Source organism: Gracilinanus agilis, chromosome 5 (genome assembly GCF_016433145.1).
Source record: "Gracilinanus agilis isolate LMUSP501 chromosome 5, AgileGrace, whole genome shotgun sequence".
Lineage (NCBI taxonomy): Eukaryota > Metazoa > Chordata > Mammalia > Didelphimorphia > Didelphidae > Gracilinanus > Gracilinanus agilis.
This window is the reverse complement of record NC_058134.1, coordinates 223,297,795-223,317,934: the sequence shown is the minus strand read 5'-3', so window position 1 is coordinate 223,317,934 and position 20,140 is coordinate 223,297,795. Positions and strand designations below refer to the sequence as shown.

General features: G+C 40.9%; 2 protein-coding genes across 2 annotated transcripts; both read right to left on the bottom strand.

Moving 5' to 3' along the window:
- Window positions 1–1,139: 1,139 nt before the first annotated feature.
- MTERF2 (mitochondrial transcription termination factor 2) lies at window positions 1,140–12,442 on the bottom strand. The gene is made up of 2 exons (XM_044677566.1): window positions 12,104–12,442; window positions 1,140–2,617 (listed from the first exon to the last, which is right to left on the bottom strand). The coding sequence occupies exon 2, from the start codon at window positions 2,589–2,591 to the stop codon at window positions 1,401–1,403; it is 1,191 nt and encodes a 396-aa protein (XP_044533501.1). The 5' UTR covers window positions 2,592–2,617; window positions 12,104–12,442; the 3' UTR covers window positions 1,140–1,400.
- Window positions 12,443–12,451: 9 nt separating this feature from the next.
- Window positions 12,452–16,731, bottom strand: LOC123248709 (tigger transposable element-derived protein 1-like). The gene is made up of 2 exons (XM_044677565.1): window positions 16,649–16,731; window positions 12,452–15,021 (listed from the first exon to the last, which is right to left on the bottom strand). Exon 2 carries the CDS (start codon window positions 14,479–14,481, stop codon window positions 12,670–12,672), a length of 1,812 nt encoding a protein of 603 aa, XP_044533500.1. The 5' UTR covers window positions 14,482–15,021; window positions 16,649–16,731; the 3' UTR covers window positions 12,452–12,669.
- Between the last annotated feature and the right edge of the window lie 3,409 nt (window positions 16,732–20,140).

The window sequence follows — 20,140 nt, the reverse complement described above, 5'->3', positions numbered from 1 at the left end:
AGAGAATAATCTAAAATGTATATCAAGAATATAAGAAAGAAGAGTTGATATAAATTCCAAAGGACAGATACCAGTGCAGGACTGTTCCCTGTTATCTCTGTGTACACCTTTTTCCTCTTAATCTTTTATTTGGAAACAGCCTAGGAATTTTTCTTCCATTTTAGATCATAAGTTTCTCAAGGATGAGAAAAATCATGGCATGTTTGCCATTTGTGACTCATGGTTATAGGACCTCTCTGGGTAAGCGCATACCCAACAGGGCTTTGACTTTAAAGGAAAGAAACCTCCATTTACCTAAATTGAGTTGGCAAGGCCACTACATCCCCCCCACCCCCCACCATTTCAGATGCACTTTGTGGGCTAATAAGCATTCTGTGAAAGACTTTTTTGATGTATTAATAGGGGACATTTGACCTGTATTATACTTTATCACATGTAAATAATGTTCAGTGTTTCCTCACTCTACCATATATTTTAATATAAGCAAGGTTGGAAATGGGAGGAAAAAAAAGGATTGTATAGATGCAGGATCCACCTCTCCTGTTAGGCAAATCATATAAAATCTAGCTTCCTGCTTTGCATAATAGGCTTATCAAATTAAAAATTTGTAAGCAGAATGATTGAAATCTGAGTGCTTCTATTTTAGGGACCCATGTGACATGACCTCTTTTAAAGGGAAATGTTCTTCCTAAAAAATGGTTGTATATAGTTGGGATTTTTATGTGTACTGGGTTTCTTTAAAATGGGCCATTTTTATAATGTAATGTACGTTTATGAGTATTACTTGGGATTCTCACATAAAGTACAATCATCACTGAATACATCACTGAATTTAAAACAAGCAAGGCATCCAGGCTGAAAAAGAGACTTGGAATTAGTTGGTTTCAGTTGATCTGAAATTTTAAACAAAGGAAATTGGCTAAGTAGCTTCAGATTACATTTAATTTTAAATACATGTACCACGTTACCAACATTTTATATTAATTTCTTTACTGATTGTAGCAGCTCTGAACCACACAGAGATAAAGTTAAACTTGAAATCATTGGGAGATCATCGCCAAGTGTCTATGAAAGGATTCCCTTATAACTTTCTTAGATCAACTGCTATCCAAAGTAAACAACTAATCAAAAACTAATATGCTATTGGCCGAGTATTCACTTTTATTGAAATTGGCTCAAAAGGTTTTATAGCTACATTTACATTTCATTACAAAAGCATAATTTGTCACAAAATTCACATGATATGGTTGAGAGCTGAGTTAACATAGTAACATACCCAGATGCTTGGCAGGTCCACAAAATGTGTGTTGGTTGGCGAGATAAAAAATTCCCAACCACTACCATTATTTTCCATTTTTACTCTCCTGAACAGTTGTACAGAGATACCCTAATTTTCTTTATTATTCTTCAACCTTAAAGGGTGCCACAGGATTAAATAATGGTCTTTCTTTCTTTGCTTGTATTTTACCAAAGTTGGATTCAAACTCTTTCTTTGTTCCATTTAAATTGTCAAGATTTCCATTCTTGACACTATATCCCAAAGCATTTAGTTTTCTAATTCTGTATTGCACAATTTGTGGTGTTAATTCAAGTACCATTGGTGTCTCTCTTATTTGAGATAAAGAAATCCCTTCTTTCAATAGACCTTGAATCCGCTCCTCTAGAACCGGAGCAGTGTAGTACAAGAGCGCAGGGCACTTTAAAATCAGCTCCTTCAGGTCCTGATCAGTGCACTGAAATGCATTCTTGGAGAACAAGATGCTTTCTTGTACACTAGTAGGGGAAAGCTGAAAAAGAAATCCTTTGAGTTTGGAAAGAAGGTGGAGAACTTCAAAGTCTGAGAAACCTCGATTCTGGAGAAATTCTAGTGTTTCCTTTATGGGAGTGGGTGAAATTAACAAAATAAATGGGTCTTGACTCAACAATTTTAGTAGCCAAACTTTCATGTTGGCTTGGGAGCCCCCTAAATTCAAGTAACTTTCCTGTAGCATCTTGATCATTTGTTTATTCTTCTCTATAGAATTACAAAAAATAATGGGTGCAGTTGTCAAGAATCTACTAATGATCACATTCTTGAGTCCCAATTCTTGAAAAAATTTAATATTAAGCCTTCGATTCTCCTGGTCTTTAACAGTAAAGAAAGATTCTGGAAACTGTTCTATTAGTGTCACTAACTCTTTCTTATTTCGGCAGACGGACTGCCACAGGTCTATCTGGGCGTTAACTTCGGTTGGACTACAAAGGACAGCTTCTGGACAGCGTTCCAAGATGTGGGCGATTGCAGTTTCATTAGTGCCTATTTTTTGTAAAATGTCGGCAATTTCTTTAACATACGTTTCCTTCTTGCAAAGCACCCATCCTTTTATTCTTCGGACTTTCCTGATGTCAACCGATAAGCTGCACAGGTTTTCCACAGTCACGCTATTCTCCCCATTGGGCTTTTGGCCATCCGAAGTACAGGTGAAGTGCCTTAAGAAAGGTTCATACTTGGATGCTTCAATCTTTTTAGAAGGACACAGTGTGCACGGCTGGGATCTCATCAGTAATATCCTAAGCATGCTTGTAATCCCTTGGCCAATGACCCTCACCATTGTGTAGCTTGCAATGTATTTAATATCTGGAAGAAAGCAAAGACCCGAAGGTTAGTGATGCCACATCCTTTTCCATTGGAGGTGCTTATAGGTGGGGTTGGTGTGACTTTAAAACCAAGCTAATTGCAATCATGATACTTTTTTTTTAAACCCTTATCTTCTGTCTTGGAGTGAATATTGTATATTGGTTCTAAGGCAGAGTGGTAAGGGCTCGACAGTGGGGTTTAAGTGACTCGCTCAGGGTCACACTCCTAGGAGGAATCTAAGGTCAGATTTGAATTCAGGACCGTCTCTCTCCAGGCCTGGCTCTCAATCCACTGAGCCACCTAGCTGTCCTCAAGATTTTTCTTTTTAAACTTTTTCTGTCTTAATAACAAGTCTAAGACAAAGGGCAAGGGCTGGCCAAATGGGGCTGAGTGACTTGCCCAGGATCACAGGTTCTTCCAACATACTGAGATGATACTTCAAGCACTAATATGGGACTCCAGTTAATCCAATTTCCTGCCAAAAGTTAACTAGTTCACACTTCTGTGGTGCTTCTGGTATAAAAAGCTGTTTCTTCCCCAAAGCTCTGACAGGTAGATAGTAATGACATGATCACCTTTGTGTCTCGAGGCAGAGCTCTCCAGAAAAGGGCACTTTGCTTATTAAAAACGTAGGAAGCAGATGGGAACTCTGGCAGCTCTTCCCAGGGCTCTGCCGTGGGGCCGCTAATGTAGTAAAGCTCCAGAAAAGTAAACATAAGTGGACACTTTAAAAAAGTCATTAAGGTACAATTAGATAGCTCTAATAGGGGCTCTAACCTAGCCCTTATTGCTCTTCCGCCTTAGATTTGAGATGGAGATAGAAGATAAGAGGTTTTTTTTGGGGGGTGGAGTACAGTATGTCAGATTTTTAGGGACATTTTTACCATTACTTGGGCAGGAAATCAGCCACTATTACCAAACAGGGTATGAAATTTCAATTGAAGCCATTCTGGAAAATGTACAAGAAGATGCATAATTAAAATTTAAGATGTTAAAATAAGAAATATTGACTCAGCAGAATTACACAGGAAGGAGATGTTTCCTTGTTAACAGTTGCCACTTTCCTCTTACAAATTAAGTGAAATTTCATTTTGGAAATATAATTGTTATTTTATAAACAAGACCAGCAAAGGCCAACCTTTAAGAAGCTGTATGTTTTCCTCTAAGGCACTTGGCTTGAAATTAGGAAAAGTTGCCACCAGGGTAGTGATGGCGCCCTGGTTTACTTACTGGAATGAATGGTTATCCTGCTGGTGTAGCCCACAGGAAGGCTGCCATGTTTTTACATGGTTTTAATCATAACTACTGATTAAACTAGCAAACACACTTTTTGTTTCAAATTTTTTTTCAGCTACACACACAAAAAAACCCAATTTTTGACAGTATTTTTTTTTCAAACTCTCACCTTCTGTCTTAGAGTTAATACTGTGTATTGGCTCCAAGGCAGAAGAGTGGTAAGGGCTTGGCAATGGGGGTCAAGTGACTTGCCTAGGGTCACACAGCTGGGAAGTATCTGAGGTCAGATTTGAACCCAGAATCTCCCGTTTCAAGGCTTGGCTCTCAATCCACTAGACTATCCAGCTGCCCCCCCCCCCCCCCGACAGTTGTTTTTTTTAACATTTTAAAATTCAGATTTTCTCCCTCCCTGAGGTGGTGAATAGTCTGATCTAGATTGCCAATTATATACATTAAAGAATGAAGTAAACTTAAAGATTAAGATAAAAATAGAGGCAACCTTTTAATAGAAAAATCACTGGATAAAGGAGGATATGGGGTTTTAGTCCCAAACCTTTTGTGAGATTGGCCACTTCTTTAGGCTTTCTTGCTGGTAAGATAAGGAGGTTGGAATAGATGGTGCCATTAAGAAGGCCATAGGAAATATAAAGAGCTTAATGGTTAGTTGCTGCTGGTTTTCCTCCTGGATTAAAAATACTCAATCCCATTATTTGGTGACTGCTTGTAAAAACATCATCACTCTATGCCTGTTTCCTCATCTGTAAAACAAGTCAAATTAAAGTCCGTCCCACTTCTGGCTTTTTCCGAGGAGGTTTCCTTCCAGTATAAAAGATTTGAGTGTGGCTTGAGATGAGGATCCAGGGCTGGGTTCCAGCCCTCCCTTCCCCCAGCTTATTCTGTTCTCTGGCTCGCCCAGTGTGTTAGTGCATCTGAGACACCGCAGCAGATTGGCTGGTTTTTCCCTCCCCCTCTTGGTACCTTTGCTTGCTTCCCCCCTGTCTCGACACAGGCAGAAGCAGAGAGGCTGTGCCTGGTAGAGGGCCTCTGTTAGGTTGTTTTTCTTTGCTATTTTTAGTCACAGCTTCCTTTTACAGACAGGAGTTTGCCATTTGGTGTTGCTAGAACGTGTTTGCAGCAATCTTGGTTTTTATTTCTTTAATTCAATTTTGTTTTGTTTTTCCATTCCAAATTCTCTCCTCTCCACCCTTTCTCCATCCACTGAGAAGGCAGGAAATACAATATCCATTATACAAACTTAATCATTCCTAACATCAGTCCTGTTCTTTAAAAAGAAGTTTCCCATCTGTACTCGGAGCCCATCAGTCCTTTGTCCACGGGTGAATCCTTTGGGATGGCAGTCTTTCACAATCACGCCAACAATATTGCTGTTACTTTGTCGAAGTCCTCCTGGTTCTGCTCACTTTGCATCAATTCCTATAAATCCGACAGTTTTTCAGGAACCATCCTCGCCAGCATTTTTTGGAACACGGTAAGACGCTATCACATTCACAGACGGTAACTCGTTCAGCCATTCCCCAAATGATGGCTTTAGTTTCCAGGTTTTTGCCACCACAGAAAGAGCTGCTATAAATATTGCTGTACACATGGGTTCATTTTATCTCTTTGGGGTGTAGCCATCATAGTGATACTGCTGAGTCAAAAGGTATGCAGTTTAATGGCTTTGGGGGCACATTTCCAAATGGTTCTCAGAATGGTTGGACTAGTTCAGAGCTCCCCGAACAGTGGCTTAATGTACCTGTTTTCCAATATTCCCTCTAATGTGCTGGCAATCTTAAATTAAATCTTAAATTTGGGTCATTTACTCATTTATATGAGAGGCAGCAGTGGCTATCTATAGAATGGTGGTCTCCAGACTTTTTTTGATCATCAGAAAAAAAAAAGATTAAGCCTGCTTCCAATGTGTGTATGATTTCAAATTATACCCAAGAAATGCCGTATTATGTACATTATAAATTGAAAAATAGAAATGGTTCAAAATTTGGTCCTAGGATCAACAGGGAGCTCCTGGGTTTGAATAGGGGAATGATACAGTCAGGAAAATCACTTGGGTAGCAACGGAGGGGGTGGGATACACGACATGGAGACAAAGGAGGCTGTTGCAATAATCCGGGCAAGGGTGAATTAAAGTTGAGGGAAGTTAAGTGGACAGGGCTGCTAAGCTCACAACTAGGAAATGCCACAGTCTAGGTTTTCTTGAGTGTAAAATGAGGAGGTTGGGTGAGAGCCTCTGAGGTCCCTCTCAGTTCTCTATCTGTGATCCTGTGTGGATAATGCTGGGAGAAGTGAATGGAGTGAGTTTGGGGGAGAAGGCTTGGGTCTGATGGGCACTGCCTGCCTATTTATTGCTGCTCTCCCACCCTCTCGCTAGGCTGATCATCCACTCTGAGGGTCACTGAGATAGGCAGGGCAGATCCAAGAATCAGAAAAAATGTGACATCTCCTAGCTGTGAGCCCGTCAGCACCCTCTGTTTAAGCTCTCCCAACTTTCCTTTCTGCATCTGCAAAATAGGGATGATAATTACATTTCCTTACAGGATTGTTGTGAGGGAAGCATTCTGCAAACCTCAAAGTTAAATTTCGCTATTAACATCTCAGAATTGGTTCAGATACGGTTTTATAATTCTAAGAATAAAATAATTAATTATACAATATATTTAAATATATAATACAATATATAACATAATATTTATATAATATTTAAATAAGAATAATAAAAATTAAAATAATAAAGACATATACCTGAAAACAAAAAACAGAATTGAATGAAGCCCAAAAGTTGGTTCCAAATGAAAACATCCATCATCTTGATGACAAACCTTTTTGAATAGACCAGGCTGGTCTATTCATTGAAAACCATCAAAGAGTCCACACAGGAAGCACTTGGCTGAGCTCACATCACTGGCATGACCTTTACTTTTTCTTGACTTCATTTTTTTAGGATTCGGCTTTTCCCCCTCCTCTGAAGTGGCACGTTGTTGTTTATACCAGCGTTTTCATGCGACAAAGCATGGCCTTTACCACAAAGCAGCCTCGGAGGGTTCAGTAGACGTTAGCATCCACAGCTGGGCGGAAGACTTGCCCCACTGAAGCCCAAGATACTTAGACTTTTTTCTTAAGCTACAAAAGTTACAACACAAACCAAGTCCAAAAGGAGCGGGAGCTGGAGCGGAGGTTTTTCTAAGGCTGCAGGTGTTGTGAGAAGCCGGGTTGCACGTCCAGCATGACGCCAGGCTTCCACCAGGCAGCTCATGGGTGTGGAATTCTTTGGGAGCAGAGAAGGGAGACTGACTGCTTACAACAGAGCCATTTCCTCTTGTTTCTTCTGTACGACATGGCTCACTTCCCTGGTTTTAGTGGCAGCTGAGGCATCTCGTTTGAAATGGCTTCTCCAGCTTTGCTACACTTGTATATAGCCGAGGAGAGGGACGTCCTCTAGGTGACCAAAGGGCACGAGTATGATCCTTCGTTAACAAAGTGCCTACAGCGTGCAGCCATGTGGCCCAGTGGCTAGACAGTGAGGAAGACTCTTCTTTCGGAGTTCAAATCTGGCCCCAAACCCTTAGCTGTGTGACCCTGGGCAGGTCACTCCACCTTGTTTGCCTCAGTCTCCTCATCTCTCAAATGAGCTGGAGAGAGAAATGGCAAAAGCACTCCAGTACCTCTGCCAAGGAAGCCCCAAGTGGGGTCGTGGAGAGCTGGACAACTGAAAAATGACTGAAGAAGTACAATGTGCAAGCCATCCTGGCAGGTGACGGGATTTCAAAACGAACAACATGAACATTACAGTGCTTTATGTTTGGCCAAAGTTTCATAAATTACTTGGAAGACAGGTGTCACGACTGGGATCCCATTTTAGAGATGAGAAAGACCAGTGTAACAGTATCACATGCTACTATTTTCCTGATAGAGATTTGGGTGTGGAATGAGACATTTTGGACAGTCAATTAGGTGTGATATTTTTTGCTTGATATATTTATTTGTTATATGGATTTTCTTTTTCTTTTTTTAAACAATTTTTTTTGGGCAGGAAGAGATCATGGTGTTAAGGAAATAAGGATAGTGTTAGAATTGCTGTTAAACAAAGAGTTAATGAAGGTTTTTTTTATTAAACCCTTACCTTCCATCTTGACTCCAAGGCAGAAGAGTGGTAAGGGTAGGCAATGGGGGTTAAGTGACTTGCCCAGGGTCACACAGTTAGGAAGTGTCTGAGGCCATATTTGAACCCAGGACCTGACTCAATCCACTGAGCTACCCAGCTGCCCCTGCTATTATCACTTTAAATGGTACATTTGCACTGAAATAGATAAATTTTTTTCAAAACCTCAATGAATGCTGAATGCTCTCATTAGGATTTTGGATTCTTCAGGTCTGGCTCTCTCTCTTAGGATCTATAAGTTTTCCTCCTGATTTGTAGCCATTTTGCATTTATGCAAAGGATTTCCAGCCAGTCAGCAATGCTTCCTGAGTCCTCCACCATGTGTGCAAAGTATATTGAGGAGTTATTATAAAGGAAGCCAGTGGTTCAGTTTTTCTGAGAGATTCTTTTTTGAAAATAAAGCCATGGCCTTTCCCAATAATGCAATTGCAACACTATTAGTATCTGTTGATTGAGAAAAATAGGAGGAAAAAAGTGACTCTGAATTCCATGTAGGAGTTTTAAAGACATCTACATTTAGCTGAAGAACAGTAAATCATATTTGTGATTATGCATTCAGCAAAGAGAAGACATGATTACTTATTCTGCTGAGTTGCCTTGCTATATAAATATCAGCTATTCTTGTCAGCAGAATTGTTTTGTGGAACTACTCATATTAACCACATCCAGAACTATCATTTGGAATAATCACAATAATTATAGTCACTTCCCCCCTCTAAATGGGTTTGATTTTTTCTCTTTTGTTGACCCAACGGTAGTAGTTCTAAACCCAGCCTAATCTCCTCTACATCCCCACTCCAGACTGGACCCTTCTGATGGGAGCTCTCAACAGAGTGGAGGATGGGCTATAGTGGAGGAGACTTGGGACAGGGAGAGCAGCCTGCAGTGGTCTAGGCATGAGGTGAGGAGGGCCTGCCCCAGGGGTGGTGGCGGCTCTGAGGAGAGAAGGGCATACACTAAGGAATGTTGTGGAGGTAGATTCGGCAGGATGACACCTAGGCTGTGTGACTGCCAGGGTGGTGGGGCCCTTAACAGCAATAGGAAATGTAGAGGGTTGGGTTTGAGTGGAAAGATGAGTTCAGCTTTGAACATAATGAGTTTATGGGACATCCAGTTTAGAATATTCAGTAGGCAGTTAGAGGTGTAAGACTGGAGATCAGGAGAGAGATTAGGGCTAATAAGAATAAGAGCTAATATTTACATAGTGCTTACTATGTGCTATATACCATGCTAAACGCTTAGCAATCATTTTCTCATCTGATCGTCATAATTGCCCTGGAAGATACATGCTAATATTATCCCATTTTAAAGATGAGGAAACGGAGGCAGATAGGATGAAGTGACTTTTCCAGGGTCTCACAATGTCCAAGGCCAGATTTGAATTCAGGTCTTCCTAACTCCAGGCCTGATACTCTATCCACTAAAATCCATGGAAGTTGGTGAGATCAACAAACAAAATAGTATTAAGGGAGAAAAGGTTCCAGAACAGAGCCTTTTGGGACTCCATGGTTAGCAGGGCCTGGATGAAGAGATAGGAGAACCAGAAAGAGTGGTGTTATGAAAACCTGAAGAAAAGAGACTATTACAGAGAAGAAGTGTGATGGGTCATGCCAAAGGCTGCAGAGAGGTCAAGGAGGATGAAGACTGAGAAAAGACCATTAGATCTGGCTATTAGGAGACCGATGGTAACTTTGGAAGGAGCTACTCTGGCTGAATGATGAGGTCAGAAGCCAGACTGTTAGAGATTTAAGAGAGTGGTGGCACCAGCTGTAGAAGGCCTTCCTAAGCTTAGCCCCAAAAAGAAGGAGAGGTATTGGATAGCTAGCAGGGATGGATGAGTGGATGGGTGGGATCAAGTGAGGATTTTTTGAGGGTGGAGGAGACAAGGGTGTTTTTGCAGGTAGCAGGAAAGCTGCCAAAAGCCAGGGAGAGATGGAAAATAAGTGAGAAGGCAGGGATGATAGAGGGGGTGATCTGCTGGAGAAGATGTATAAGGAAGCAAATGGGTTCTTTTTGGCAAGGAGAAAGGTCACCTTCATGTGAGACAGGGTTGGGGGAAGAGATTGAGGGAATGGGGAGAGAGGAATGTCAGGTGCACCAAGAATACAAAGAGGACACTACAATGATAACTCAAAAGGAGGAGAAAATTCAAGAGGTGGGAGGCTAGTCAGCATGATGACCTTAGATAAGTGCAGTGGTTGAAGAGGAAACTAGATTGTAAAGAAAAGAGAGAGGATCATAGAAATTTAGCTGGTCTTCCTGAAGATAGTCCTTTGAAAATTTTCCTTAGCTTGAAACGAAAACCTGTTTCTCTTCTAGTCATTGTTTCATTCCAATAATGAAGGTATATGTAGTTTTTGCCTCCCCAAATCAGGCCAACAGCTCATAGACCTAGGATTTTGTTGGGTATTTGAACTCGCTCCACCAAAGCATCCCTCTCATTTCTGGCTGAATAGATAAGTCTTAGGCAGCTGCAGAAGGCTCAGAAAGTTAACTGATTTGTCTGGAACACTCTGAGATCTAAACCTAGGTCTTCCTGATTCCAAGTCCAATATTCTATCCACTAACTAATCATGCTACCTATTATGCCAAATTAGTTAACAAAACTGACTAGGTATCATGCAGAATCACTAAGGAACAGAACAATTTTATGTTTTTTTCCATATGCAAGGAATGATAATGACAATGACAGAACACCAAAAGCCTAGACTTTAGCTGGTTCTCACTTAAAAATTAACCTGGTTGGGAGCAGCTAGGTGACTCAGTGGATTGAAAGCCTGGCCTAGAGACAAGAGATCCTGGGTTCAAATCTGGCCTCAGACACTTCCTAGCTATGTGACCCTTACCTCTCTTCTGCCTTGGAACCAGTATATAGTATTGATTCTAAGACAGAATGTAAGGATTAAAAAAAAAATTAACCTGGTTGCCAGGAAAACTAGAAAGCAGTGTGGCAGAAAGGTACAGACCAGATCTCACCCCACACATTACAGGAAGCTGCAAATGGATACAAAAATGACCTAAATGTAAAGGGGACAACATAAACAATTAGAGAAAGAAAGCTGATAACTTTCAGATGACATAATGGTAGAATCAAGGGATAAAGATAAGCAAGAAAAATAAAATGGGCAATTTTGATTACACACAGTTGAAAAGTTTTTGCATGAACATAATTAATGTGGTTAGATTAGGGAGAAAGTATATTTGGCCTGCCACTTACTAGCTGTGTGACCTTAGGCAAGTCATTTAACCCTGTTTGCCTCAGTTTCCTCATCTGTCAAAAAAGCTGGAGAAGGAAATGGAAACCACTCCAATATCTGTGCCCAGGAAGCACCAGATGTGGTCATGAAGAGTTGTACTCAATTGATATGACTGAACAATAACAAAATAGTTGGCCTATCTGAAAAATATCCTTACAGACAGAAAAAAGTAGTATTCTAACAAACATATATTCTAATTAAAATGGAAAATAGTTTCTTTTGAAAGGCTATGTAATTACAATCCATAATTTTTATTTTACTCTTTGCTACCACTACGGTGCCATGCTTTGGCGAATACACAACTTGTTCCTGATATCCAGTAAAGCCCTTGTATCTGTGAGGGATACATTCAAGAACTACCATGGATGGTTGAAACCATGGATGTAAGTGAACATCTATTGACCCCATGTATAATATTATTTTCTTGTACATACACACATAAAATAAGGTTTAAAGGATATACGCATAGTAAGACATATCATAAAGTACATTGTACATTATACAGTACTGTATTCTCCCTCTCAAATAAAAAGGATTCTGAAATTTTAACCTAATCCTTAAGAAATGATAGCATAATGAAAAAATATCATTTATCGAGGGATGATGAAACAGTGAAGATTGTACTTTCTATACAATTCAAAGAAACAATGAAATTATGATTTTTATACTCTTCAAAGGATGAAAGCACAATGGTAAAACATACCGGTACTGATGAAAAATTACCTGTACTGTACAATTGAATCCTGTACTGTACCTATTCATATCATGTAATGAAGAGTTTAATTTGTTAGAAAATGGCTTATTGTGGGTACTCACCGGCTTCTCAGTTCTTCATTGTTGCTGTAATGATCCACGACAATGATGATACTGTTATCATTTGTTTTACTGCAGAGTATGATGGGCTGGCCATGTTCAAATGCCAAAGGCACATTTGCCTAAAAGATTATTTTATAGAGAACTCACACAAGGCAACTGCTCACACAAAGGTCAGAACAAGTGATACGTGATACAAGGACATTCCCAAGGGCTCTCTGAAGAATTTAGGTATTGATTGGGAGACATGAGAGACGCTGGCACAGGATCATCCAGCATGGTGTGTCCACATCAAAGAAGGTGCTATGCTCTATGAGCAAAGCAGAATTGCATTAGCCCAAATGAAACATGATAGGTGCCAATTTAGAGACATCTCCATCACAAATGTTTGTATGGGCTAGCCTTCAGAGCTCCTACTGATCAGATCAGCCAGTCAGACACACTGCACATTGACCCCGATATAGTGATGACATTTAGTTCCTCTTGGAGTAGAAAGGACAACAACCAACAATAGATACAGTGATGAGATGAAGTGGGTGATGGCGTAGGCACTGGGATGTTCTTCTAGGTTACTGACCTTCTGACAAGACGCCAAAAGGGTCATCTTCTGATTCTGGAGAAAGGGAAGGAGATGAAGATGCTGCTTGCTGAATGATATGAGGAGCAGATGATGTTGATGGCTGTGGATTATCAAACGTGGATGCTTCTTTTTGGACCTCTTTAAAGAACACCGTGATAGGGAATTGTTTCTTTTGCCTTTTTAATTCATCAAACATACGCTGGAGAGGTTCCATTGCTTCTGTTATCAAACGGGTAACTTTCATGCTACGTTCCATTATAGGATCATAATCCATTATCTTCTCCTTTAAGGTTTGTGCTATCTGAAAGACTTCACCAAATTTTTCAAGTGTCCACTTTGCTGGTTCAGCTTCAGTTTCTTCTTCCTCATCTTCTTCCTCTGCAGGGGACCTAACAAAGTCATCCAAGTCCTCATTCATCAAAACTTCATGATGCTCTTCAATATGGTCTACCACTTCTTCAGCTATCATATCAACCAATCCATCACCACCAACTTCTCTTGCTGTTCTAATGATCATGTTTACCTCCCTGTCAATTCCTGGGAAGCCCTTGAAATCATGGACAACTTCACTCCACAAATTCTTCCAGCATGCATTCACTGTTTCTGGTTTTAATTCATCCATTGCACCTTTGATGAATGTTATTGCATCAGCAATGCTGAATGATTTCCAGCAGTCCATAATTTCAATATTAGGGTTGGCATCAATTGCTGCTTGAATCATCTCAAACACCTGCCGAGTGTATATGGCCTTGATACATCTAATTATGCCCTGACTGAGTGGCTGAAGCAGTGAGGTTGTGTTAGGTGGCAAAAATAAAACCTGGACATTAGGATCTTCGATGGCAATTGACTCAGGATGGCCAGGTGAGTTATCTATTATTAATAAAACCTTAAAAGGCAACCCTTCCTTCTCCAAATATTTTCTCACTTCAGGGATGAAGCATTCGTGGAACCATTCAGTGAATAATACTGCTGTGACCCATGCCTTGAGGTTGTGTTGCCAGAAGACCGGCAAATAATTTTTGTTTTTGTGTTTGAGAGCATGAGGAGTCTTCATTTGGTAAACAACACCAGGCTTTATCATATGCCCTGCTGCATTGCCACAGAGTACCAATGTCAGTCTGTCCTTCCATGATTTAAAGCCTGGTGCTTGCTTTGCAGTTTTGTGGATATAGGTTCTGTTGGGCATCTTTTTCCAAAACAGTCCTGTTTCATCACAATTAAAAACTTGTTTAGGGTGGTAGCCTCCTTCCTCAATAACTTTCTTTAAATCAGTCATAAACATGGCAGCAGCTTCCTCATCACCAGTTGAAGTGTCTCTGGTAATTTTTCTATTTTTCAGATTAAACCGATTCCTGAATCTATGTAACCATCCTCTGCTTGCTGTAAATGGCTTGGATTCATCTTTTGTCTTATCTTTTTTCTGAAAGTCCTCATAAAGAGTTAAGGCTTTTTGCCGTAACATGTTGCCATCAATGGGCATCCTTTTCCTGCTCATGTCTTCCACCCACAAATTTAATGCTTTTTCTACCTTCACTAACACTTTATCACGCACTGTAGAAGTTACTTTTGCAGTTTGAGGTGCAACAGAAAAACTTGCACGAATTTTGTCTCTATGCTTCATCACTTCACGAATTGAAGATTCATTCTTCCCATACAATCTGGCGATCTCTGCATAGGATTTTTTTTCTTTTTCAATCATATCGAGAATTTTTACTTTTTCACTAATGGGAAGCACTTCACGACTTCTCTTAGGCTTAGAAGCACTACCAGTGCTATTACTCTTGCGCTTTGGAGCCATTATTACAATAAAATAAAAGCTTTCTTAAAGAAAGTCACTGCAACAATGCCTCAACAAATGCAATCAGTGAGAACAGTAGAGACAGACTACTCACATGGAAGCATGGATATGGGGACAAAGGGAGATGAGTCATGTCCTGGGCTGGAAAACTTCATTATGTTAAAGCCTATATTCACTTGGCAGTTGGTTTGAAACTTACGTAGTTTATTTTTTTTATTTTCTAAATTTTCTGTTTTTTTTTTTAATTATTATTTTTTCCCCATGGTTGACTGCAGCTAACTGAATCAGCAGATACCAAGTTGGCAAATACGGTATAACTGTAAAGGGAAATCTTAAGATAAAGAAGGGATCTTTAAAGGTCAATCTAGAAGAGTCTCTTCATTTTAATAGATGATGAAACAGGCCCAGAGGGAAATGATGTCTGCTTGAGGTCACTCATCCAGTAAGTGGCAGTCAGTCCTTAAAATCCAGCTCATCTTAATCCAGATCCAGGGAGTTATCTTCATATCATAATAAGTGCAATAATACCTAAGACTTAAGCTTAGAAAAAACAAGATTTTCATAGTCAACAAATTTTGTGCACATTTATAGGGTCACAGAATTTAGAATTGGAAATGGTCCTTTAAACTCATCAAAGGAGGCAGGGAAGGACTATAGTGGCATGAGACAGAAAAGGGCCAGTTCTATTCTGAATATTTGGAGGGCTGTCATGTGGCAGACTTTTCTGCTTAGCCTCAAAGGGAGCTAAGTGGGTGGAGATTAAGAATCTATGTTGTTTTTTTTTTTTTTAAACCCTTAACTTCTGTGTATTGGTTCCTAGGTGGAAGAATGGTAAGGGTGGGCAATGGGGGTCAAGTGACTTGCCCAGGGTCACACAGCTGGGAAGTGTCTGAGGCCAGATTTGAACCTAGGACCTCCTGTCTCTAGGCCTGACTCTCAATCCACTCAGCTACCCAGCTGCCCCCAAGAATCTATGTTTCTAAATTGTAAAGACACAGATTTAGGCATGATAAAAGCTGTAAACACTGCCTCCAGAGGTCAAGAGTCATTATTAGATGTCTTCAAGTCAAGATTAGACGAGTCCTTGCAAAGTTTGATATGGAATGTGGATATGGAATGCCCATCACTGGAAGTCTTCAAGAAAAAGTTGGATGATCATAAATTAATATTAGTCATAGAGGGCATTCTTGTTCTGGTATACCTTGGCAGTACAGGAAGCTAATGGGGCCACTTCCAACTCTTGGGAGTTTCTGTGAACTAGGAGCAAAGGATGGAAACTCTGAGGTGGAATAGAAATTTTATATCTGGGAAAATTTCCTAATTGACTAAAAAGTGGAATAGGTATAACTCAGAGACCTGCCTGGAGGTCCTTTATCTGAAACTGGAGGACCTTGTTAAGGATGATGATAATGATAATATCATGTGCCAGGCACTGGGCCCCAAATCAGACTAAAATGTAATTTGGAAACGTTTAAAAAATAAAAATGCCATACATCAATAAAATTAATTTGTGTTTTTGTTTTTGATTTGCTGTGTTCTAAGTCAAAAGGCCCTGGAGGATAGTTTCTATTTGATTATGCGATCCAGTCCAACCTCTTCTTTTTACATATGAGGAAACTGAGGCCCGTGGAGGTTAAAAGACTGGCCCAAGATCAGCTAAAGCAGGTAGCAAAGCTCCTCTGAGTACATTTAGCCCAACGCCACTATTCTACAGGCAAGGAAACTGAGCATCAGGGTTAAATGACTCCTCCAAGGCCCCCCAGAATAGGGAGAGGCCAAACAGTTGATTGGAGCCGGGAGTGACCTTACTAAAGGTCATCAAATTCAAACTCCTCATTTTACAAGAGGAAACCGAGGCCTAAGGTAAATGGCAGAAGCAGATTTGAACCCCTCTCCTCGGACTCCAGCCAGAGCTCTCCCCGCCGCCTCCCTTTTATCCCGGGGAATCTCGGACAAGACGTCTCCAAATTTAGGCATCGTATAAAGACAGGCCCCAAAAGAATCCCTCAAACGTCTCTGGAGGCTCGCGGGCTCTAAAGGGGGTTGGGTCGGACGGGGGGCGCGGCCCGCAGCTACCTGCCCCACCCCAGAAGAGCCTGGACAGTTCCCGGGGAGGGGCCAGCACTGCCCGAGGGCCAGGAGCGCTCCTCCCCAGCCCCCACCTCACCTGCCTGGGGCGGTCTCTCCTCTTCCCAGTCCTGTCAGCGGAGATTGGCTTCTCTCTTCCGGAAAGCCAACCCTACCTCCGCCATGGGCCCGCCTTAGTCTATTACAGCTCGGAGCTGTGTCACCTCAGCCTATCAGTTCAATCAGTATCGCCCCACGTCAGCCTATCACAACTCAGGATAGCCTCCGCCTGAGCCCATCACCGTCCTGTTTAGCTTCACTTCAGCCTATCACAGCTCAGTTAGCATCTCCATTTTAGTCCACCCTATCATAGAGCTTAACATAGCCTGGCCTAAGCCAAGTATAGCCTCGTCTCAGCCTATTATAGCTTCGCTTGATCATTTCGGGGCGGGAAACAGAATGGTCCTTCTCTGGACTCTTCCAAATCCTTATCAAAGAGGGGGAGGCTGGGGAAAAGAGTGACTAGACTGTACCAATCACACCCAATCATTTCCACAAAGTAAGCGGTTGCTAAGATCAGCAGCCGGCCAAAGTGGATAGAATCTTAGAAAGACGTGGTTAAGTCCTGTCTCTGATGCTTATTAAATAGCACCAGGACCCTGGCCAAGTCAAACTCTCAGTGCCTGGGAAGATCTCCTAAGATTGTAAATTAGTAGCTAATCTCCATTGGTTCCACTGAATCAGTCAATCAGCTCAGAGTTGGGGAAAGTTACAAAAATAAAAGCTATGGTTCCTGTCCTCCAGTTAGGAAAAGGTCAGGGCATGAAAGCAGATAAGTACTGTAGTGAGGGCCGTCTTCCGCATATGGTCTTGGGGTGTTTGAAAGGGGAGAGCGGGCCTCTCAGAGGAGCCTCCTTTTCCCCCACCCTTCTCCAAAGGACTTCTTGACGAGAGAGGGGTTGCCGGGCCCGGTTATATCTGCTGCTCCCTCCAGGGCCCCCCATTCTACAAAGCGAGACAAGACACTGAGGGGGTTTCTGCTTCAAAGCCAATCAAAAATCCCATGGACCTTAGGGAACAACTTTAGTGAGGTACAACTATATTTCCTCAAGTCTGGCAAAATACAAACTAAGGAAGATAGAAATAACTAGCATTACATATTGACATATTGCTTTAAGGTTATATGTTGTCTCATCTGATCTTCACAACAACCCTGGGAGGTGGATGTAGTTATTATTGCCATTTTACAGCTGAGAAAATTGAGGCCAAATTTAAACAATTTGTCCAGTCTCACAGGTAAGCAAGTGTTTGAGGAAGACTGAATTCACATCTCCCAGACTCCAAGCCTGCATTCTATCCACTGCCTTTGAAATGATTTTGGTATGTTTCAGCATGATGAAATGCAACTGCCACAACCACTAGGTACTCTGTAGAAAGATCAGGAACAGGTCTTGTAGTGTTTGCTGCCCAAATGTTCTTGTTTCTTTCCTTACAGTCTCATTATTTGTTTCCCTAATTCTGTAAACTGCCCAACAGTACCCAATAGCCCATTAATATCTTCCAAGGCCCTTCCAAGGGTACTGCTTAGAGTATTCAGAAATCATTGTATGAAAGGAAAATCTTCATACATATAGACAGCAAATTGTGGTTGGCCATTTTATACCTAGTTCTTGGATTCTTTCAATGTCTAAATCATACTAATTAGTTATGATATGAGCAAAAAGGGAAAAAAATCAGCTGGCATTTCTATTTAGTAAAAATGCCACAGCTGAAGGCAGATATGTATAGTGTGATACCAGTGCCTAAATGTTGATTCTAGTTTTATTAAAAATTTTTTGTTCATATTCAAATTTACCAAACTTTATATATACTAATAGGTATTTTTACTTTATATACTGATATATTCTGAAGTCTCTATACTCCAGAAATCTACAGAAAAACTAGGTTCGACCAGGGGCCTAGATCAGATTGCGGCAAATGGAAAATATTTACATGGTAAATATTGACAAATATCATACTCAGAGACTTAGAAGAGATCACAGGATAGGTTATCTCCCTATCCATTTATCCATCTCTCTCTCTTTCTCTCTCTCTCTCTCTCTCCCTCCCTCCCTCCCCACTTCCTTCCCTCCATTATCTAGAGGTAGAAGACAGAGGATAAAGAAAGAGGAGACGAATCAGGAAAGAGAGGGAAGGAGGAAGCATTTATCTCTTACCCAAATCATGAATCTCACTGATTACATCACCGGCAAAGAAGCCATCCAGACACCACTTAAAGAGTTCCATTGATGGGTACATGACTTTTTTATCCAGCTTTGTTAGGAAAATTTTTTCTCTTCCTCCTCCCCCCCCCCCCCACCTTTTCCATCTGGTGTAGCTCTTTTGGGATTCCAGTTTTATCACTAAACCTATCAGCTATCCTTTCCAATTTTTTGGTCATTTGATAAAGTCCATCACATTCTCATCAGAATCTTGAATTGGACCAAAGCATTTCACTCTTTCTCCAAGTTGCCATTAATCAGCATTCTCCTGGTCACATCATTCATTCTGAATCTACCTTGTTCTTCTCTTCAGCCACATCTCTTCATCTTGCTGACAAGAATATTCTGAGAGAATTTATCAAATACCTCACTGAACGCTGTACTCGTTGAATTCCCCTGTAACTGGGGACTCAGTGGATAGAGCCCTGGACCTAGTCAGGAATACTTGAGTACAAATCCAGCCTCAGACACCAGTGGCTGAGTGACTGTTGACTAATCACTTAACATGTCTCATTTTCTCATCTGTTAAATGGGGATAATAATAGCATGTACCTTTCAGGGTTTCTGTGGGGATCAAATGAGATATTTGTAAAATGCTTAGAACAGTGCCTGGCAAATATGGCTCCTATATAAATGTTTATTCCCTTCCCTCCCAAATCTTTCCCAAAAATGAAATTAGTTGAGGTTGGCATGATGTATTTTCTTAATTAATGCATGTCTGTATGTAGTGAACACTTCTTTCCATTTTCATATGGTTATAAATTGTCTTTTTAATGAATCATTTTAGAATTTTGCAGGAAATCAACTCCAACCTCATTGGCAGAAAACAGAAACATCTGCCTTTCTGACCGTTTAAAAACTGAGTGACATCAGCCCTATTATAATCTATTCCCATTCCTTAATGATCAGAGAGGTTTGGTAATCAGTACCTCACATATTTTCCCCCCAGTAAACTGGGACACACTATAGAAAGTTAGAACTGGAATGGATTTCGAAAGGAAACCAGAACATTTGTAAATGGAAGGAGCCAGGAAATAAGGAGAGGAGAAAGATAACAGTGAGGGAATGGCTGATGGAGCAGGATCCTGAATGGTACCGAGGGCTCGACAGGCTTGCTAGCTTTGGCAAAGCGAAGGGAGATGCCCATTCTTTGAGAAGAGTACAGATGAAGAGGGCAGGAGAACTTAGGGATGTTTTGAGGTTTGCAAGAGAGTGAAAGAAATTCAGGATGGATGTCCTTAATCCTCTAAGGAAGAAGGAGCTGAAGTAATTTGAAGGGTTTGGCAAAAGGGTTTGGCTTTAAAAGGGCTACCTTGATGGGTAATATAGAG

Coding starts and splice junctions, on each gene's coding strand:
- MTERF2 (XM_044677566.1), bottom strand. CDS start 2,591: ATGGTGAGGGTCATTGGCCAAGGGATTACAAGCATGCTTAGGATATTA.
- LOC123248709 (XM_044677565.1), bottom strand. CDS start 14,481: ATGGCTCCAAAGCGCAAGAGTAATAGCACTGGTAGTGCTTCTAAGCCT.